This window comes from Ovis canadensis, chromosome 6 (genome assembly GCF_042477335.2).
Source record: "Ovis canadensis isolate MfBH-ARS-UI-01 breed Bighorn chromosome 6, ARS-UI_OviCan_v2, whole genome shotgun sequence".
Taxonomy (NCBI): Eukaryota; Metazoa; Chordata; class Mammalia; order Artiodactyla; family Bovidae; genus Ovis; species Ovis canadensis.
Window position 1 is genome coordinate 112,584,815 of NC_091250.1, and position 23,278 is coordinate 112,608,092.

The 23,278-nt window shown below is 43.0% G+C and overlaps 1 protein-coding gene across 1 annotated transcript in view; it reads right to left on the bottom strand.

Moving 5' to 3' along the window:
• The window catches only part of PRKG2 (protein kinase cGMP-dependent 2), a 132,402-nt gene extending 113,918 nt beyond the window's left edge, over positions 1-18,484 (bottom strand). Inside the window, exons 1-2 of the mRNA XM_069593207.1 lie at positions 18,010-18,484; positions 6,605-7,078 (exon numbers count right to left, since the gene is read on the bottom strand). Coding sequence (XP_069449308.1) covers positions 6,605-7,065 — 461 coding nt within the window. The 5' untranslated portion in view covers positions 7,066-7,078; positions 18,010-18,484. The remainder of the gene's footprint in view (positions 1-6,604; positions 7,079-18,009) is intronic.
• Positions 18,485-23,278: the final 4,794 nt, after the last annotated feature.

Sequence of the window (23,278 nt, forward strand, 5' to 3'; positions counted from 1 at the left end):
CCTCTGGAGACATGGTTGTCTTGGTGTTCGAGGCAGGTCAAACACGGACAGAAACGCGATCTGAGCTCTTTCTTGCCCACCTTTGCCCTTGATATTCAGTTCGCAGCCTTGAGAAGCACTGTGCTCATTTTGGAACCCATTCATGCCCCTCCAGATATATCACAGTCTGTATCACCAGATCAAAACCATTCTCTGTGTCTTTTTCACACAGGCCTGAACTCTGAGGATCCAGCACCTGGTGAATATTAATGAAACGGATAAGCTCCACTCAACTCTGCTTGGAAGAAGCCAGGAAGCACCATTGTTCTTCCTACCAGAGAATAGGGCCTATCAAAATAGAGCAGACTGGTGCCCAAACTAACCTGACTGGAGGCCTATAATCTTTGTGGGTTGCTTTAAGAACACATGTGTAAGCAGATAGGGTCGGGGACCCCTAGGAGAAGAGAACCAGCTATCACTTGCTGACATAAGAGAAGACATTTTAAGCCTTAAACCATTTTGTGATCTAAGCCTGGTCCCAATCCTTGCTCTCCATCAGGCCAGAATATAACTTAACCATATCAGAGACAATAAATCAGTTGTAAAGATTCCCAGGTTCTATTTCAAAAATAAAGATCAGACTGAAACACATTCTTGAACCATTTTGCAGGATCCAAAACTCCCTTGAGTTTCAACCACCAGACTGACTGGAACCTAAGGAATGATGATGTGGACCTTTGCTGACCTTTGTTGATTTTAATCAGCTAGAGCCAGGACTCTCTCAGTCTTTGCTCCAACTCTGTGCTGAATTTGCCTCTGTTCCAGGCCCTCCATGAATAGGCACACACTGCTCAAGTCTGTCGGAGAAGGCAATGGCAACCCACTCCAGTACTCTTACCTGGAAAATCCCATGGGAGGAGGAGCCTGGTAGGCTGCAGTCCATGGGGTCGCACAGAGTTGGACACGACTGAAGCGACTTAGCAGCAGCAGCAGCAGCTCAAGTCTGTTCATAAATACGCAGGCACCCTTAGCTTAAAACTTGCCCAGTTTTGCTGTTAGGGACCTACTGCTTTGAGAAATATCCCCGGTGCTCTCTTTACTGCTGCAAGGAATAAATCCTTCCTTCTCCCGCTCTTTGGCTTGGTAGTGTCTTTGAGCTTGACATCCACCAAGAGGAAAATCCAGTTTTCAAGTAATACGAGGCTTTTGGAGAGAAAAAAACTGATTTCAAAGTCAAGAATCTTGGGTTCTAATCTCAGCTCTGCCACTTACCATGGCCTATTCTGCAACTCCCCTGCACCTGTTTCCTCACTTCTCCAGTAGGGGAGAAGCATGAAACAACCTCTAAGGTTCTTCCAGCTCTAAATCTTCTATTCTTCTACTGCTGCTAAGTCACTTCAGTCATATCCAACTCTGCAACCCCATAGATGGCAGCCCACCAGGCTCCCCCGTCCCTGGGATTCTCCAGGCAAGAACACTGGAATAGGTTGCCATTTCCTTCTCCAAAATCTTCTATAGTTATCATAATAAATTTAAGTCAGAGATCAGAGTATTTGATATACTGTAATGCTCTGACTCATCATGATTTGTGATAGTTCAGTAAGGCTGAGGATCTATAAAATGGGCTACGTGCCCACACGGCTGTGTGCTTTTGATGATCTCAAGTGGTCAGTGGACACACAGCCGCATCCCTATGAAAGACTGTGATCAATTGCAGATTTATGCAGTTGAAGATGACATGGTATCCACCCCAATTCAACCAGCTCATTCTCACTTTCTATGACTCTGTCATGATACTGAACACAGGTCTTATCTTGTCTATAAAGTTCTCCCCAAACATCACTAGGTCATTATTCCAATCTCAGGAGATAGCGGTTACAGTTGAAACTACATCAGCCAGAAATGCAGTATCCAATACAGTGGTCATTAGACCCATGTGGTTATCTAATCTTAGAATAAGTTGAAACTAAAAATTCAATTCCTCAGGGCACTGGCCACATGTCTAGGGCTCAACAGCCGCATATATGCTATTGGCTACTGTATCAGGCAACACAGGTTATAGGACATTTCCATCACTGCAGAAAATTCTCTGGGACAGCACTGGGTTACTCTAGAACCCGATCTTAAAAAGTAGCCTTTTGAATTTTGCAAAAGACAAATTTCAAGAGTTCTCCAATGCCACTAGAGCATACAAGTTCCTCCAAGTAAAGCAGGGAGGTGTAACTATACCATTTAAGCTACCCCTTCAGGTCCTATAAGTACACAGAGATGACATGAGTGGGCTGCCTGGCAATTGCTTAGGTTCACTTGCCATTTATAGTACATTTGAGCCCAGGGGCCTCTGCAAACTCACAGACTGTGGTGACATGGGTTTGAGAGTCTCTCATGAATTCCTGAATCTGAACCTCCACGTTCCACATGTATCATTTCCCTCAGATGTTCTTCTCTGGTTTCTCTCAGTCCTGCCTATGTCCCTCATGCTGTTGACTGCAGGAGTCTCCCCTCACTTTCTTGCTCATCGTTAAGTACTCATCAGAGACCACCTTTTTGACAAAAAGACAAATTAGACACCCAATGGCTTTCAGATTGAGGGTGTAGAGGGGGACCTGATCCAAAATGTAGTTGGCACATATTAGCAGAGACAAGATTAGTCATGAACTCAGCCAGAAACCTTTATAAAGTTCAACAAATAAATCATGAGAACCTAAAAATACCGGGTTGGCCAAAAAGTTAGTTTGGGTTTTTCTGAACCATCTTACAGAAAAACTCTAATAAACTTTTTGGCCAACCCAACAAATGAAGGCACCATTTTGACTGATATCTGAAAATTCTCTAATGTCTAATAGGAGTTGCTTGGAAAAGTAGCCCAAACAATGGATACTGTCCATAATCATTGTATCAGTGAACGCCAATCCTATCTTTTCTAACTTCTAGAAAGTTATTTCTTACAAAATTTATGAATTAAAATATTCAAACTTTACTTAAAGCCTTTCCCTCAAGCTGGAACTACTGGAAAATGGAAAGTGAATTTTAATACTGAAAACTTTCAAAAAACTGGACTACTTTAAATCTCTGAATTGGTGATGTTAGCTATCTGTGTTTAACCCATTATTCCAGACTTAAGGGAAAAGACTTTTTGGAAGGGAAAATTGAAGCATAAATGTCTACAAGGGGAAATAAAACAAAAACCAGTCAATGAAAAAGAGTAGCTCCCATATTCTAATTAGTTTTTCCATTTAGAACCAAAAGGCTCTATGAAAGCATAAAGGGATTATGAAGACATAAAGGATTTAATCTGGTCTTTTTAGGATTTAATCATTACAGAATCAATTATCCTCTTTCTTCATCTTGTCCCTAATGCAAACTTGTACTCTTGGGCTTGCCTTTAAGATGTTTGAGGGGAATCATTGCTCATCCTTACTCAAGGGCTATAATGTCTTTCCTCTTCTGTGTCCCACTCACTACAGAGGCGATTTGGCTCAACAGTGAACTGTGCCTAGCTGCTGATTTCCTTTATCTTGTTATAATAGAGCTTATAAAAATCAAGAGGAATGCATTTATCTAGAGTGGTTTCATTACCTAACACCAGAAATACTTCTGGTATATATACTCAAATGGACATAAATACTGGTATAAATACTCAAATGGACATAAATCTTTGGAACAAAGTAATTGAAAATCTTCCTTCATGAGGTAAAATCTCGTGGGAGATGTAGGAAGATGGTAAAAGAAGATGAATTGCTATTACATTCTCTCACACTTCTAGATATACAAGCACATTTCTATCTGAAAGAATTTCTGTGGGTAAATAATATATTGTGCTTATGTATAGTATACGTGCATGATACATTGTGCTTATGTAAGGTATACATACATATATATGTATAAGGTATACATATACATATACCTTACATAAGCACAATATATCATTTACCAACAAAAATTATTACCTGCAAAAATTATGTATACTATACGTAAGCACAATATATTAATTACCCACTGAAATTTTTCCAGATAGCGATGGGCTCGTATATACAGTAAAGTTTGCCAGGAGAAATATCAACAACCTCAGATATGCAGATGCTACCACCCTAATGACAGAAAGTGAGGAGAAACTAAAGAGACTCTTGAAAGAGGATAGTGAAAAGCTGGCTTAAAACTCAACATTTAAAAAACTAAGATCATGGCATCCAGTCCCATCACTTCATGGCAAATAGAAGGGGAAATGTGGAAGCAGGGACAGATTTTCTTGGGCTCCAAAATCACTGCAGACTATGTCTGCAGCCATGAAATTAAAAGATGCTTGCTCCTTAAAAGGAAAGCTATGACAAACCTAGACAGCATATTAAAAAGCAGAGACATCACTTTGCCGACAAAGGTTCATATAGTCAAAGCTATGTTTTTTCCAGTAGTCAGGTACAGATGTGAGAGTTGGACCCTAAAGGTTGAGTGCTGAAGAATTGATGCTTTCAAATTGCGGTGCTGGAGAAGACTCTCGGCAGTCTCCTGGACAGCTAGGAGATCAAACCAATCAATCCTAAAGGAAATCAACTCTGAATACTCATTAGAAGGACTGATGCTGAAGCTGAAGCGCCAATACTTTATCCACCTGATGCAAAGAGCCGATTCATTAGAAAAGACCCTGATGCTGGGAAAGACTGAGGGCAGAAGTGGACAATGCAGATGGTTGGTTAGCATCACTAACTCAATGGACATGAGTTTAAGCCAACTCCAGGAGACTGTGAAGGACAGGAAGCCCAGTGTGCTGCAGTCCATGGGGTCACAAAGAGTTGGACACAATCTAGTGATTCAACAGCAACCAACACTATACAGTAATACAATGTATGTGTGCACGTTCAGTCTCAGTCATGTTGGACTCTGCAACCCCATGGACTGCAGCCCACCAGCCTCCTCTGTACATGGGATTTCTGAGGCAAGAATACTGGAGGAGTAGGTTTCCATTTCCTCCTCCAGGGGATCTTCCTGGCCCAGGGATTGAACCCAAGTCTCTTGTGTCTCCTGCATTGGCAGGCAGATTCTTTACCACAAAGCCACGTGGGAAGCCTCAATATAATGCATAATATATGATAATTATTATGTACACATATACCTTATACATCAAAAGAGAACATACCATGATGCTCAATTGAAAAACAAGTATAAGTTTGTAAGCAGCATTTATAATTTCTGAATTCATATCATTAAAAAGAAATAATTATTATGTTTGCAATAGGAATAGATAAGACTTTTCTAAACCAACAAATAAATAAACTCTTGGCTTAAAAAAAAAAAAACTCTTCTAAACGCCAATATTAAACAGATTCTTTCAGACACACAGTATTATGATTAATACTCCAGCATGACTTGTTTCCTTAACAAATATTTATCGATCATTCACTATGTGCCAAGCACGGTCAACAAACTGATGAATTAAACCTCCCTTTATAATCCTGTTGTCAAAATTAATCACTTATTTGTTTAAGTCAGATGTTTTATCTTGATTTACATAACTCATATGTGAATAAATTAAAAGCTGTTCTCATTTCACAAATCTTACATTTTGAAAGAGTGATCCAGGCTCAGACAAGACAATCAAGGCAAAATATCTAATTTCAACTAAGAAATTTTACTCACTGAAAAACAGTGCAGAAAGGAGACTCTGATTCATGATGTTTCTAGTCAATCTTTGCTGGTTAGGAAATTCAATCTTTAGCCAGAAAAAGACACACCCCCACACACACATACATACATACACACATGCACACACAAGAAGGTTGTGGTAAATAATTACATTTCTTTTAAAGATCCTTAATTTTAAAATTACTTCTAGCTTGTAATTGTTGCCCATGCCTGAAATGCTCCACCTGGTCTGTTCCTTTTTCTTCTTTGGGTCTCAGTTCAAGGTCACCTCTTCTGCCTGGCCTCTGTGACAATCCTAATTCTGTTGCCTCCTTGCCCTTCTCACCCCCAACCCCAGATACCACCCACTATGCTGTCTGTTTCATCATATAATTTGTCTCAATTAACAATTATACAGTGTTTACTTGTTTCTATGTATACCATCCCCGCAAGAGAGAGGCTCTGTGTCTATTTATTCACTAATATATACTTAGCATCTAACACAGAGGCTGGCAGAGGGCAGTGCTCAGGTGAAACTGTGGGATGAATGAATGAATTCATCCCCCTTAGAGGTACCATCTTATCCCTTTTTCATGACTCTTACAGACAGAAGTGCTAAGAAGTGACTTTTGCTATACATATTAATACTGTGTGCTTTGTGTACACCGTTAAGTCCACTTCTATAGGAAGAGACAAGGGTAGTCTTCCTAAAACTACCTTTTCACTCCCCTAGGGTTTTCAAGATCACAGAAATGACTTTTGTAAGCTCAGCTCCTTGGTTATACAAATCAGGAATCAAAGTCGAGGTACAGCACAAGTTCTGCTTTCAAGAGAAGTCCTGATTCAAGGGAGACTTTGTTGCAAAGCAAACCACTTCCTCAGCCCCTCTATCCAAAATCTGAAAAGGTTCATACACTCTTGTCCACTGAGGAGACTCACTAAATAGCACTCTAACGTTTCATCACATGAACGCATTCGGAGCCAAAAAGCTGGGGGAACATCTTACCTGGAGTCCTTTCTGACTCTTGCTTTCTCAAAGGAAAATTCGGGGGGTTTGTTGAGGTCATAGGTTCGGGTGGTTGGCTCGGCGGACACTCCAGCCTTCGCTCCCCTCCTGCTGTGGAGGGAGACCAATCCTGAGGTCTTCCGCTGAACCTCAAGAGGCACTTTGTCCGGGGACGCCCGGGGCAGGCTTCCTCCCTGCAGGTGCACCACATCCTGAAGCTTGTTCAGCTGGATGCATTTGTTCTGGAGCTCCTCCGTGAGCTCCGCGATGGCCACAGTCTGTTTGGACAGCTGCTCCCGCAGCTCCTTCAGGTGGTACTCCCGCTCCTGGATCTCAGCATCCTTCCTTCTCAGCTCTCTTTCCAGCTCTGTCACCCTGCTCCGGAGGGCGCTGGCGGTGAGGTTCCCGGGGTGCCCATCTGGATTCTTGGAGTGTTTGGGTTTCACCGAACCATTTCCCATTTTGCTCAAGGACCTGAGAGAGGGCACAGAATCGGAGGTTACCTAGTGGAGTTTCCGGCTTCCCAGGTGGCGCTAGTGGTAAAGAACCCGCCTGCCAATGCGGGAAATATGAGATGAGTGTTCGATCCCTGGGTCGGGAAGATCTCCTGGAGGACAGCATGCCAACCCACTCCAGAATTCTTGCCTGGAGATAGAGGAGCCTGGCAGGCTATGGCCCATAGGGTCACAAAGAGTCAGATACGACTGAAGCAACTTAGCACACACTGCATGCCTTGGAGTTTCACTTTCCAGCAGCACCCTCTTGCTCCTCTTGCTCTACTCTGTTTCATAAATGGAAACACAGGACTCATGGCTCTCCGGTAAGCAATAAATTCCCCACCCTTCCAGAAGGAAAGCCATGGATTGATTTCATTGGTTCCTCCCTGAGGAGGGGCTGGCGCTTGGGTTCCTTCTCTCCCATCCCATTGCTGGCAAAAGCATCACACCTAAGCATTTTGCACAAACGGCCTGCCTTACCTGCTGTTCTCTCTGCCCGCTCTCTCTGGACAGCTGTCAAAAGCGTCACAACAGAACCGCCATGCGGATGTCAGCATGGCCAAGACAGAATGCCAAGGAGCAACTACTGCAGCAGGGGCTTGTTAATGTCACGATGTTCACAGCTCCCTGAGCAGCTCCACTGAGAAAGCTTCCCCTGATTTAGAAAACAACACATCTGCATTCCGGGGTGGGAGGAGGCAGAGCTGGGGTTGCCTCATTAGCACTTTTCTCCAGCTGTAGGTGCCTATTAAGTTTGGCTTTTCTTTTTTTATATGTATTTTTATATATTTTTTAATTGGAGGCTAATTACAATATTGTCGTGGTTTTTGCCATTCATTCACATGAATCAGCCATGGGTGTACATGTGTCCCCCATCCTGACCCTCCCTCCCACCTCCCTCCCCATCCCATCCCTCAGGGTCATCCCAGTGCACCAGCCCTGAGCACCTTGTCTCATGCATCGAACCTAAGTTTGGCTTTTCTGACAATACTCACCATTACAAACATGTGGATGGCAGTTTGTGCATGGGTGCCTGCATGCTAAGTCACTTCAGTCGGGTCTGACTCTTTACAACCCCATGGACTTAGTCCTCTGTCCATAGGATTCTCCAGGCAAGAATATTGGAGTGGGTTGCCAGGCCCTCCTCCAGGGGATCTTCCTTACCCAGGGATCGAACCTGTGTCTCTTACATCTCCTGGATTAGCTCTTTAGCACTAAGGCTCTTTAGCACTAAGGCCATCTGGGAAGCTGCTGGATGGCAGTTACCAGAAGGTAAAAACAAGGATGGGGATTATTTGATATTCTTTACTTTATATCCCAAAACCAAGATTGTCCCCAAAAATGACAACCTATGGTCCAATGCTCTATTTTCCTGAAAAGAATATCCTCAGTGTAGGCCCCAAAGCAGTTAGTTACTCCTCCAGTAAGTCTCAGGAGGTAAAATGCAGATTGGGGAATGTGAGGCAAGATTTTAGTTGATTCAGAAACATTTCTTTTTGGTTCAATAGATATGTATTTGTTTTAACATTCATTACAAATTGTAAATAGTTGGCACCAGAAAAATTTGAGGTTTAGTTAGGCATTTAGCTTTCCTGAGTCAAGTCAATGAAAACAGAAAAGAAATCATCTGTGGTTAATAAACACATATGAGCAAAATCAAAAAAGAACTCAAAAGGCTGAAGACTGGAAAATACTGCTTTGATTAAGTATCATAAGGTTTAAGTCTTTTTAGGCTAGCTATTGAAATTCTATACTTTTGTGTGTGTGATTTTTGACAGCCATCACCCAAGAAACTTGTAAACTAAGTTTGAATGACGCTCATTATCTAATATATGAAGAAAATGATGGAACTTTGAAGTTATAAATCCCACATATTCTTTCCTCACTCTCTCTCTCTCTCCAAGTTTCAAGCTCAGAGAGAAATGAAATGCTTAAACAGATTTCACTGGCTCTACCAGAATCCCTGTGACCTCTAAAACTAAGACAACAAAGACAAAGACACAAACAGCCTCTAAGTTTCAAACAGATGCATCCCAGTAGCTAATGCAGGTCACCTAAGATAAATGGTAGAAACAGAAAAGAAATATACTTATAAAAGCAATCTTGCAATACCCAGACATTCTTCATAGAACTCAGGTTCAAAGTAGACATTAATAAACACCAGCCTCCTGAGACTTGCCTTAATATGTTGCAGAGATGTGGCAGGTTTAACCTTTAAGCTTCTGTTGACTTGGCAGCATTTACTGTTCTTATATATTAGGAATATATAAAAAGGTTAAGGAGACTAGAATTCAAAGATGTGGCCCTGGACACCAAGGTAACCTGAATAACCAATAAAGAAAACATTAGATTGGGACTTGAGAATACACTTGAATGAGATTCTGAATGACAAGCATAAGAAGGGTACCCCCAAAGGGACCTTAAATTAATGTGTGCACAAGTTTTTAACATGCAGCAGTGAAATATTTTCTAGACATGCTTTTCTGATTCATGGACAAGCATTTCTAATCCAAGGCAGGATAAAGGGAGAAGAATGGGTGGGGGAAAAGAAATTGTCTTATAAAGAACAAAAGTAAGCACAAAAACTTTTAAACCTAATATTAAACTAAACTAACAATTCATTCTTTATTTATAGAAACAATTGCTTCCTAAGACCTAACTAAGTGTCATGTACTATACCAGGGGCACAGTCTAAGAATTTGAAGTCAAATTCAACACAGAGAAGAGTTCTAGCATTCTAAATATGAAAAGGCTTAGGATCATTTTTGCTCTAGGTATGGTAGTCAAAACATTCTGTGCTAATTCAATAATTTTGCAAACTCGAACCACAATTAGGTATAGGTGGTTAAATCCTCCCAAAAGCCCAGCTATTCTCTGGCTTTTGTTTGCTTGTTTTTAAAATTTTTATTTCGCGTTGGGGTGTAGTGGATTAACAAAAAATGTGGTAATAGTTTCAGGTGAACAGCAAAGGGATTCAGCCATACATATATTAATACATGTATCCATCCTCCCCAAACTCCCCTCTCATCCAGACTGCCACATAACATTGAGCAGAGTTCCATATGCTCTACAGTAGGTCCTTGTTGGTTATCCATTTTAAATATCCAACTATTCTGTGGTTTTAAAGACATCAATTTGCAAACTGAATAAATCTTTGGAACAGTTTAGAATTCCAAAGAGAGATGAAATGAAGTGAAATAACTAACCCATCTTCCAGGTCACTAATTTAAGATATGTAAGGAAGCTACCAAAGGACTCAATAAATACTAAGTCTGATTTCTTAGTTCACCTATTTCAATTTTGGCGTCTCTCAATCCAAAGCTTCGAGTGACTGGCTTCATAAAACCTAATTAGACTCATTTTCTTTCCTGTCTGTATCAGTCATTAAGAGAGAAAAGCCATTTCTCAAATATGTATTACTAGTCTCAATTGAACCACAGGATGTTGTCCTATCTATCTAGCAACTATAGGTTCTTAGATCATTCTTATAATCAGAGAACAGCGTTTAAAGTAAGAAGAAATGACCTTGGAGATAAAGATCAGGATTTTTTTCCTTCTGGCTTTATTGAAATACAATTGACATACAGTACCGTATAAAGGTAAGGCTTACAGCATAATGATGTAACTTATACATATCACAAAATGATTACCACACGAATTTTAAAGAACATCCATCATCTCACACGGATACAAAATTAAAGAAATAGAAAAAAATTTTCCTTGTGATGAGAACTCTTGGGATTTCTTCTCTTAACAGCTTTTCATATATACCATTTATAACATAGCAGTGTTAGTTATATTTATCATATTGTGTATGACACCCCTAATACTTAATTATCTTGCAACTGGATGTCTGTACCTTTTGATTGCCTGCATCCTACCTCCTCCCCACCTCTGGTAACCACAAATCTGATCTCTTTTTCTATGAGTTTGTTTGTTTGTTTTCAAAGCATAAGAAATAAGCATGGAGACAAAGATCAGGATTTAACATAAGCAACGGAATCAAGCCAGCCAGGGTAAGAAAACAACCTGCCTTTTCCCAGCTGTGTAACCTTCTATAAATTACTTCAATTTCTCAATTTTCTAATCTAGAAGGTGGATATATTCATCTTATAGATTTATTATGAAGATTATGCTTGTAAGGTATCCTGTGCATTATCTGGCGTGTGGTGGTTTAGTCACTATGTCAGATTCTTACAACCCCATGAACTGGAGCCCGTCAGGCTCCTCTATTCATGGGATTCTCAAGGCAAGAATACTGGAGTGGGTTGCCATTTCCTTCTCCAGGGGCTCTTCCTCACCCAGGAATCGAACCCAGATCTCCAGTATTGCAGGCTGATTCTTTACGGACTGAGCTATGAGGGACGCCCTATCTGGTGTGTAGTAGGCACCAAGTAGCTTTTATAGGATGTGACTAGCAAGGCACTTGGTGACTTGGTGTGAGGAAGTGTCCAGAGGGCCTCATTACTGAATGGGAAAGAACTCTAGTAGACTGGATGTCTTCCAGACAAGAGGGTTTTAAGGATGAAAATTATTGGGGTGAGAGAGAGGGGTGTGCTTACTCTGTCTGGATTAAGGGAAAAAGTCATTCTGGAACAAACATCCTGGGATACCCTCCCAGTGAAGAGAAGCCCCACGAAAAGACGGAGAATAGAAAGCTTCGTGAATGTCCCAGCCCAGGTTCTAGGACTGCAGGGACTCCCCCTCTGCAATTCCTTCATGCAGCCTCTATCTATTTACACAGGTTGCACTGAAAACCTCAAACCAAAAGGGCCCATCTAAATATCTCTGAAGGCAAAAACAACAATAACAACAAAAAAACGTAGTTCACTTTGAAGGAGATGTTCTTCTGCAGCCAGGGACAGGAACGAGGAATATAATGAGCAGGGGCATTTAGGAAAAGAGAGGAAAACTATATAAAGTTATAAATTATTATTACATTAATTTAATTGTGATGTAGGAAATGCCATGCAGCAGAGGTAATTAGAAGAGACACGGGAAAAGGAAAACCAACTGTGGAGGCTCCTGCAAGCCGATTAACACCTGACAGCAGTGTGGCAGGAATTAGCCTTTGTTGTCTGTTTTCCCTCCAGCTCTAAAGTAGTTTGAAACCAAAATCTCGGCTCTGATCGAGATAGTATCTATGTTTCTCTCTACCCATCTGGATTCTGATATATATATCTGTAAATACAGGAGATGGTGCAGTGCTCGCTAATGTTATTGAGTCAGAGTCCCAGTGTAAGCACTTTCGATTAGTATTCATATGCCCTTGGCCATGATATTGGGCATGAGTGTGAATGACGGAAGAGACAGACAGACACATAGACAGATGGACAGATAAAATAATGCTGCATACCATTTACAGTCATTAGAGGGTTAAATGAGATAAATCATGATAAGAATTTAGCACAGTGCTTGATATATAGTGAGTGTTTGATAAGCATTAAATATTACTATTGTTATTACTGTTAACATTATTCACCCAATAAAATAACTCATTTTAGTGGAAAAACTTATTGATCAACAAATATATACTAAAGCAACAAGACCTTATTGGAAAACAAAGTCAGAAAGCTGGTACTACCAGACTTCAAGACTTACATAAGGCTGCAATAATCAAGAAAATGTATTGGTGAAAGCATAAACAAATAGATCAATGGTACAGAATAGAGAGCCCAGAAACAAACTGACAAAAATTTAGTCAACTGATCTTTTATAAAGGAGCAAAGATAATTCAATGGGGAAAGAATAGTCTCTTTAAATAAACTGTATTGGAACAACCGGAAACCCATATGCCAAAACAATGAATCTAGAAAAAGATTTATCTGCTACAAAAATTAGTTCAAAATGGATCAAAATCCTCAAAATTTGTGAAACACAAACTATAAAACTCCTAGTAGACAACAGGAAAAAAATGGAAGTGATCTTGAGTTTAGTGATGACTTTTGAGATAAAACACTGAAAGCACAATTTATGATGAGGAAAATTGATAAGTTGGATGTGATTAAAATTAATAACTTCTTCTCTGCAAAAAAAAAAAAAAGAAGAAGAAGAAGAAACAAAAAGCCACAAACTAGGAGAAAGAATTTAGAAAACACATATCTAATAAAGAACTACTATCCAAAATACATGAGGAATTCTTAATATTCAACAACAGGAAAGCAAACAATCGAGCTGGAAAATGGGCAAAAGATTTAAACAAAAAAAGAAGATACACATGTAGCGTATAAGGATATGAAATGATGCTCAATACCAAATATCATTAGGGAATCTCAAATTAAAACAATGAGATACCCATGCTCCCTGGTATTTATCCAACTAATATGAAAATACAAGCGCTCACCAAAAACAGTACACAGATGTCTACAGTGGTTTTACTCATAGCTGCCAAAGCTTGCAAGCACTTAAATGTCCTTCAATGGATGGATGAACAAACTATGATGTATACAGACCATGGACTATTATTCCATGGTGAAAAGTAATAACTATCAAGCCCTGAAAAGTCATGGAGGAATTTTAAAGGCAGATTGCAAAGTGAAAGAAGTCAGTAAAACCTGTATGTTAACTCTTGTATGACAGTCTAGGAAAAGATGAAATCTGGAGACAGTAAAAAGAAGAGTGGTTTCCAGGAGACTGGAGAGAGGGAGACAGGAATGAACAGATGGATTTCGGGGGAATTATTGGGCACTGAAGCTATTCTGTATGATGTTGTTCCGGTGGATACATGTCATTAAATATTTGTCCAAGCCTACAGAACTGAACAACAAAAAGAGCAAACTCTAATGTAAACTATGGACTTCAGTTAATAATTTCCATATTTGCTCATCAGTTGTAAAAAAAAAAAATTTATCGCGCCGATTCAAGATGTTAAGAATAGGAAAGGGGAGGGAAGACTATGGAACCTCTCCATGTTTTTTACCTTATTTTTCTGCAAACCTAAAACTGCTCTAAAAAAAAGAAATTCTATTAATTAAAAAACAAAACACGTACTAGGAATGAATGCAAGGAAGTTGATAGTATATTCAGGGACCAGGCTGAAATCTATGATGGTGAAGGAGAGTGCTAAGAAGTAAAGTTGAAAAAGGAAGAAACCAGAATAAAATACTGAAAATTTTCATATGCCATTTATGGTATCTGGATTTTAGTGTAGGTCTAGCTTTTTTCAAGTAATATGGTCAGGTTTGTTCTTTAGAAAAAAAAAACAAACAAACAGATTTTCTGGCAATTAATATGAAACAGAGTGAAAAGAGCTTAGAGGAAAAAATACAAAATCAGGCTACTACATCAATCCAAGTAAAAGGGGATGACAAAACATCAGAAAAGAATGTCAACCCTATCCTAATATCTGGAACTCAAGAAAAAATGGACCATTTCCATGGTAGCCAAAAGAGAAAAACACTATCATAGAGTATTTGGCCAAAGATATGGCTAAAGGCAAAAACTCTGCAATTGCCTTCCTTTCAATAAATCACGAAAAGTAGAAAAGGTTCTTTTTCATGAAATGGGCAGGTTAGCCTGAAGTCACATGAATTATGCAGGCTTCTCCAGATAGTTTTTTAAGTAGATATGAAACCGAGGCATCTGGTGTTACTCTTAACTTGTCTCACCAAATGTCTTTTAGAAAATAATTAAACATCACTGAGTATATAAACCCTGCTGCTCCTGCCTGAAGCAAACACAAAGAGTTGCCCTTGTGAGAAAGAGCTCAATTTCATATCAATTACACAATTAAAAGCATCTGACCTTGTGACTATTAAGCTTGGGCTCAGTTTTGAATCTTTTGCTTGTTTTCTTTGACCATGGCCTCTTAAATTGGGGACTTACTTTCTCTTGTCAGGCAGTCATATGAGCTTCTTATTGTGCCAAAGTTTCAGCTACTCCTGAGGCTGTATCTTGCAGTGCCCCAAACCACATCACCCCCCATGTAAACATCCCTCAGAATGTTTACAGTGACTTGTATAAATACGACATATCTCATATGTTGTGGCATTCCATTCAGCTATTTTCAGGGGCCACAATCGCAGGTAAGTAGGTAAATACACAGAAATGCAGTTTTATAGGTGTAGATCCGGAGATGGTAGCTGATGGAATTTGAGCAATGATAAGAAGAATGGGCTTCCCAGGTGGCACTAGTGGTAAAGAACCTACCTGCCAAGGCAGGAGACATAAGAGACACAGGTTCGATCCCTGGGTTGGAAAGATCCCCTGGAGGAGGGCATGCCAAATCCACTCCAGTATTTCTTGCCTGGAGAATCCCATGGACAGAGGACCATGGTGGGCTACAATCCATAGGGTCACAAAAAGTCAGACACAACTGAAGCGACTTAATATACACGCACAAGAAGAAGAAAGATTTAGAAGTTTCCATTGCAGCAACTGGGTAGGAGAGTTGCCGTTATTAACCAAAACGAGGGGCAGATTTGAGGGATATGACAGTGAATGTGATTTTGGACAGCTTGTGGAACCTGCGGAAACTCTGAGGTCAAGAAGTTCAGTAGGTGGTAAGAAATGAGGAACTAGCAACTCAAAAAGGGGAGCTGAAAATACTTAGCAATCATAAGTAGAGGCTGAAGCTGAAGAGGTAGATAAAGGTGTCGAAGAGACAGGCAATGAAAAGAGGAAGAATGTTCAGGTCTATATGGAGTATGAGAGGAAAACTAGACATGGTAAGAAGAAGATATTGTGTTAGGGAGAGGATACAGAGGGATTAACTATAAAAGACAGTCGGAGTAATACTGCAGGGACAGAATTTCTAAAATAAAAGTAGTATAAAGTATTGATTGCTCAGTCATGTCCAACTCTTTGGAATCCATGGACTGCAGCCCACCAGGCTTCTCTGTCCATGGGATTCTCCAGGCAAGAATACCGGAGTAGGTAGCCATTCCTTTCTCCAGGGGGTCTTCCCAACCCAGGGATCGAATCCAGGTCCCTTATATTGCAAGCAGATTCTTTACTGTCTGAGCCACCAGGGAAGCATGTAGTAATTAAATGGGTGCACACAAGACGGGAGTCAAAAAAAGATTCCAATGTTTTGATCTTGGCAGGCTGGAAGGAAGGCAGTACTATGAACTCATTCATTCATTAAAAACGAGTAGAGCACCATCTATGGGCTAGGCACTGTGACACTGAGCACAGTCAAGAGAACAGCATGCTGTAAGGGGAAGATGAGTCCATATATACAGTTGTTGAGTTTGTTGAAGTGCCTGTGGATCATCAAGGTGGAAATGTCTAGCAGAGGGCAGAAAAGAAGAAAGATCAAGGCAAAAGAATACTTGATAGAAGTAAGAGCTGAAGTCCCACGAGTATTAATAAATGAGATCACTAAGGGAAAAAGGGGGAAATGACTCTGTTGTTGTGTTTGTACATTTAGATGCTACTTGTGAATAATATTTATAGGAGAAGAGGAGGAGGAGATGCAAATAACGACAGAGAAGGAACAATAAGAAATCCAGAAAGATAAAATAAATCCATAAAGGTAAGATTTCCAAGAAGTGAGCAGGCTGCAGTTGACAACCCACAGACCTATCACAGCAAATGAGATCAGAAGGAAATATGCTGAAAATAAAGTCTTCTTCTTTCACAGAAGACCTGGGATAGAAACCAGATTACCAAGAACCCTGGAAAGAGCTGACACTGAGAGTAGGGACTTCAAAATGGTACCATGGTTCATGCAGTGGATTTTTAGAAAAGTGAAAACTTGAGAGTACCTGTAAGACTGAAATAATGAACCAGTGAATACAGAGAAGATGAAAACAGAGGAGATGAGGAGATAACTGATAGGGAAAATAGCCTAGAGGAAGTGAGGCAATATGGGATCAAAAGACTTGGGCAGCATCCAGGCAACATAGGCCTGCACTGGGAGGTGGATTAGCCCTCACTGGTAAGGATTTCAGAGGACTGAAATGCAGCATTTCAGGTAAAACAGAAAGCTCTCTCTGTACCATCTTTTTAAGTCCTTTATTTTAGTTGCGCAATGTTCCAATGGGGAAGGTAGCCTCTATCTAATTCTACAAAGAGAATTCTCTACCATATGATCTTCTACCCTCCTGTGTAAAAGCTAAGCAGTAGTACTGACAACAGCCGCTGTATGTTATGTGGGATGCTCGCCTTCTCCAAGAGTTACATAGAAACTTGCAAAGAAAAGAGAATTTCTGAGGAACTGTTGGGGGAAGGGGAGCGCAGGCAGGTAGGTGTCTGCCGCTGGCTTCCTCCATAAAGAGGCCCCTGGGCACTTAGGCGACGAGATGAACAGAGCGTCATCCTTTCTACCTGTTCATTCTGCCTGCGTGGTTTCTTTGTATCTTCAGCCAGGGTCAACTGCCATGCATCTGTACCCTAGTTCTCAAACTTGAGCCCCTTGCTTTTTCGCTCATCTCCAAAGTGACAGATTCGTTTTTGCTCGCTCTTGTTTCATCAAGAAAAACAGAGCAAAAAAAAAAAAAAAAAAGTGAAAGCGCCTCAAGGTGCCGAGAGTGACACAGGACACCCACACAAGTTTACAAGTCCTCGCCCAAGTCCTTGCCTCCCTGCCCGGAGCTTGGAGAAGCGGAGCCGGGAGCGCACGCCCTGACGGCCTCGCCAAGCCCCCAGCCCCGAGCAGCAGTCTCGCCGGCCGCCCCGGGCTAAAGGCGTGGGAACCCGAAGACTCCCGACCCGGGCTGAGCGCGCCCCTCCCTTCCCCAGTCGAGCTTCTGGAAATCCAGTAGCCTCCCTCTGCCTCCGGGAGCTCCCGGCCGGCTGCCACCACGGAGCCAACGCACCGCGTGCACACGTCCACACGCCAGCAGCCCAGGCGCCGGAGCCGCTGGGTGTGGAACCCAGGCGCACCGCGCGCCCAGCCGGCACCCGCGCGCACCCGGACCCTTGCCCCCACCCCGGCGGCCCTAGCCCCCCGCCCGCCAGCCTCACCAGACAGCCGGGTAACTTTCCAGGTGCGCAGCTGGTCCCCTCGGCGCCGCCGCCGCCCCTGCGTCTCGGCGTCCGCTCCTTCGCCGCCCTGCCTCCCCAGCCGCCCGCGGCGCCCCAGCCGGGCGCGGGTCAGTGTAGCCAGCCCCGGCCGGGCGCGGGGCGCGGGGCGCGGGCCCGGGGCTGCCGGCGCCGCCACTCGGGCTACGTGGAAGCCGGGTGGCCGGCGAGCGCTCTGCGGGCAGGAGCTGCGGCGGCTCGGGTGCTGCCGCCTGGCTCCACCGCGGGGGCCGGTGCAGAGGAGACGCGAGGGGAGGGAGAGGGAGGGAGGGAGGAAAGGAAGGAGGAGAGGCGAGGAGGAGAAGGAGGGGGTGGGGGTCAGTCGGGGCGGTAGCGGGCAAGAGCAGGGAGCCGGCTTCCCTGGAGGTGGGGTCACCCGCGCGCGCACTCGCACCGGCCCCAACCTTTACTCTCGAGAAACGCCAGCAGCGACAGCCGCAGTTTGCACTTTATACCCATCCCCTCCAGAGTGGGGCAACTTAAGGAGGGAGATAACATCGCGGTTGTAGCAAAAAAAAAAAAAAATCATGTTGTTATTATTATTTCTATTTCAAGTGTCTGGGAAGAGGGGAGAGGAAAGTTCAGGGAGATGTTCACCTTTTCCTTTTCCTGCCTCTCTCCTCCCCACCCCCAGCCCCATACCAGGCCCCCACCCCGACCCAGCCCCAACCCCAGGTTTGTTTTCTCTGCAAGCTGTCTCCCACCTCGCCTTTGCTCCCAGAGCACAAACAGGCACACGTACCCTGGACGTGCTCTTCTCCGCTGTCACACGAGTGCCCTTCTAGAAGACATGTGACCCCGGAGCAGAGTGGCCACGCGTTCTTTTCCGGACTCTGGAGCCATATAGCTTGCCTGTAGTTTGCCCGTTCACATGATGCGAGGAGGGGGCTTCGGTTTGCACCGAGTTTCCAGGGACCTTCGGAGTCTGTAGGTCTCCTGTCAGGGAGCCCTCTTGATCACCCGAGCTGGTAATGCTCTCCCCGTCGCCTTTTGATTGCATGTTTTGTTTTGTTTTGTTTTCCCCCTGAGGCTCACATTATGGTTTTCTAAATATATATATAAAACCCCCACCGCATTATTTGCTGTGCCCTGGAGTTGTGAGATCTCCGTGTAGCTTGTGCCCCTTGCTCCTGCCTCCAGAGGAATTTCACTGGTAAAATCCGCGGAAGACAAGGACAGTCTCTGTGCGCAGGAAAGGGAAGTACAGTGAGGGTCTATTCACGCGCCTCTAGAGAATGTTGGAACCCAGCTCCTTTGGGTTTTAAACCACAGTGGGGGCAGTGGGACTCATGGAACCCGGGTCTGCACTAGGACATACATAAACTTATAGAGAAACTGGGCCCACGTAAAATATGTTGAATAGGGCCATTACATTTCAAAGAAGGGAAGATGTAGTCCTGGTTTTTGTGTGTGTGTTCTGTGCCGCTAACTGGAAAAAAAAAAAAAAAAAAGCCGAAGTACAGAGTAGTTTTTCAGGAACATATGCCAGAGTCTTTCCATTTCACACAGGTCCTCGAAATAGCCCAACTGGAGGACATGGGGAAGGAAAAGAATTCCACAGGAAAAAGAAAATAATGAAGTCATTAAGTCACTGTAATAATGGCCATTTAAGTCAATGGCCTGGATTTTTATGAACAGTTAAACAAAAAAAGAGAAAATCAGAGATTTTCAAAGTCCTTGCATTTAATTTAGTTCTTGGGGGAGGTTGGGGGTGGGCGCTGTGTAGCTAGTTAATGGGTCTAAAAATTGGTGTTTGGGGCCAGAAGTTGCATTTCTTAATGAACTAGAATAGGATAAAAATATCAGGGACATTATACATAATACAAGTAAATATGCTCTATAAACCTTTGGTTTTAGTTAAGTATGTAAATGTGTGTGTGTACTGGCTCAGCCCTGTAATATGTATTTTATTACTGTTCCTTGAGATAAAACTTGAAAGGTACTGATGGAGTGCAGGCTGCTGCCCAGGGCCTGAGTCTGAGGGAGAGCTTGGGTTCCTTCCTGGTGATCCTGGGCTCTGTCAACAATGCTGAATTGTAGAGAACAAGGTGGAGGGTGAGGAAGAGGAGGAAAAAAGGGACCATGTTTGAGCTCTTTATTCATTCTTCCCCCAAATGTGCTTGAGCAGTTTCTATGACTCCGGTCCAGTACAAAAATCTGAGAATTCAATGATGAACAAAGTCATCAGGCAATCTCAGCACTTGAGAATCCAGAAGGGGAACCAGACGTCAAACAAATAAACATTGCATTAACTATATATGTGATACATGCTGGGTAGGAAAATATGAGAGTAAAAATGATGAGGTCATAAGTTAGACGTGGGAGGCTACTATTAATTATTAAACCAATTTAAAAGGTCTTCAATGATAAGGAAATTTGTTTCATATGGCAAGAAGTCCCAAGGTCAAGAGGCTCTGTGGTGAGTTCAGCTCAGTGCTATCAGGAAGGCCCCAGGCCCTCTTGGGTTATTCCCCGATGCCATCTCCAACTTGGCAGCCTGGTACTTGGGGCTGCCCCACCTATGGTCCCAGGAAGACGGAACAGCTCTTGCCAAGATAGACAGTCCTCACAGTGCCCCATGGTAACAGTATTATTTTTTCAAGATGGGAAAATTTTTCTCAGAAGCTTCTAACCGACTTCTCATTCGTCATCAGTCCAAACTAAATCACATACCCACGTCTGAATGCTGGGAAGGGGGCCGGGGGTGGAGGGGGCATTACTGTGATTGGTTGAGGCTCTTCAGGATGTGCCCTTGAACTTTTCAGGACTGCCTTCTTTGAGGAGTGGATACCTAAATAAAAAGGAGAAGGTGGCAATGGATGTTGGGGAGCCAATCTAGAGTCGGCTACAGGAGCTCAGGGATGATGTCTCAGGGAAAAAAAAAAAAATGACATTTAAAACTGAAGATGAGTAAGAGTCAGCCAGGAGTGAGGGGGATACAACTTCAGGCAGACGGAAATCCTATGTGCAGTCTGACTGCGCCACGTGTTAGAGGTATACATGCAATTTGCTACGTGACCCCCAAAAGTTAAGTGTACCAGTGAAAGCCAGCTCAAACAGCTAAATAACATGATCAAGTTTACAAAGTTTAGACGTCTCAGAGCCAATTGATTTGATTCAAGAGCCTAAAATCTTGATTTCTGCCTCTATGGAGACAATGAGACACCAGAATCCACTTGCCTTTTCCAGAACCTAAAATCTTGATTTCTGCCCCTATGGAGACAATGAAATGCCAGAATCCATTTGCCTTTTCCCTGCCATTGACTGAGGAGCAGGACCCGCTACAGATTGCCTCTGCCAAGTTTCTTCTGGGCCCACTGGTTAGTGCAGAACACATGTTCATGAATAAACCCTCCAGTCCTGGGTGTACCTCTGCCCTGCAGGGTGTCACAGTCCATGCCAAGCTTTGTCACCAGAGTGCTGGGGTGTCAAATCTTGGAGCTGGCTTGAGGTGTGGTAGGGTAAAATGCCCATCTTTGTGTTACACGGAGAGAAGCTCTCCACCAACTTCGGTGTTTTAGAGAAATCGGTTTCTCCTACTCTTTTTTTCTTGCATGGACTTGCATCCAAGGGACTGAGCTGGGAACAGGTTACTTCTCCTGAACTCAGACTCCCAAGGCTCTGCACACAGGTTCATCTAGCCAGTGTCCTGTTCTCTTGGGATAAATATCCTCACTGGAGACTCTGTAGTTGCCCTGGCACTTGACCACCCCGTCAGATCACAACATTTGAGCTCAATTCAGAGCATCCCTCAGTGCAAGCTGAGCTCTCTCCTATATGCCACCAGATGAAGCCCTTCTGAGGACATGAGAGGAGTACAGCCACCATCTTGGTTCCTGCTCATTTCTCCCTGTCTCTTTGGTTCTGCTCCCTTCCATCTTCTTTCAATCATCCGCATGCTTGCATGTCTCACTACACTGACCTCATGAGCAATCATTTCAGTTACAGAAGCCAGAACCTTAGTCACTGTGCCCTTCTTTCACTGCAGCGTTCCCAAAGCTTAACCCAAGAAAAATACTACTATTTGCCATTGACATTCTTGCTTTCCAGGGACCAGCATCCTTGATATGTTTATGAAACGGGGCCAGTTGATTCCAACATCGTGTTTCTGCAAACCTCCCTGCAGCTCACAATCCCTTTCTTCACCTCAAAGCTGTTTATTCCTTCTGAGTGAAAGTGAAAGTCGCTAAGTTGCATCCCATGTACGGACATGACCCCGTGAACAATACCGTCCGTGGAATTCTTCAGGCCAGAATACTGGAGTGGCTACCCACTTCAGTATTGCTTCTCCAGGGAATCTTCCCAACCTAGGGATCAAACCCAGGCCTCCTGCCTTGCAAGCGGATTCTTTATCAGCTGAGCCACCAGGGAAGCCCTTCCTTCTGAGAATTTGCTCTAATTCTGCAGAATAGTGGATATATGACCACAGCAGTGTGTTGCCTCAAGTGGTAAAGACTTGTCCGCTAGTCTCTCTCCTTTCTTCGACATCAGAGCAGGGACTTTCTATGTTAACTCTTGTATCTTTGGGATATACATAGTTCAAGTCTTTTCATAAAGCAAAAAGCAACACCCCCCACCTCGCAAATTCTACTTTTTAATCTACTATCTTTTTAATCTACTACTTTTTAATCTACTATCTCAATTTTCTTAAGAAAAAAAAACAAACAAAAGTCTTCCCTGGTGGTCCAGTGGTTAAGAATTTACCTTGCAATGCAGGAGTCACTGGTTTGATCCCTGGTCCAGGAAGATCCCACATGCCACGGAGCAACTAAGCCTGTGCGCCACAACTCCTGAGCCTGCCCTCCAGAGCCCTGGAGCCTCAACTACTCAGGCCAAGCTCTAGAGCCCACGGTCTGCAACGAGAAAAGCCACCGCAATGAGAAGTCCAAGCCTGCAGCAAAGAGTAGTCCCCGCCATCTGCAACTAGAGAAAGCCTGAGCAGCCACAAGGAGCCACCACAGCCAGTAAATAAATAAACAAGTCTTTATTAAACAACAACAAAAAATAAAATAAAACACAAAAACTAGCTGGAGAAGGAAATGGCAACCCACTCCAGTATCCTTGCCTGGAAAACCCCATGGATGGAGGAGACTGGTGAGTTTCAGTCCATGGGGTTGCAAAGAGCCGGGCACGACTGAGCAACTAACACACGCACACAGAGACTTGAGAAAGAACCCTGTGGGAATCGATTACTCACATCACACAGTCAGGC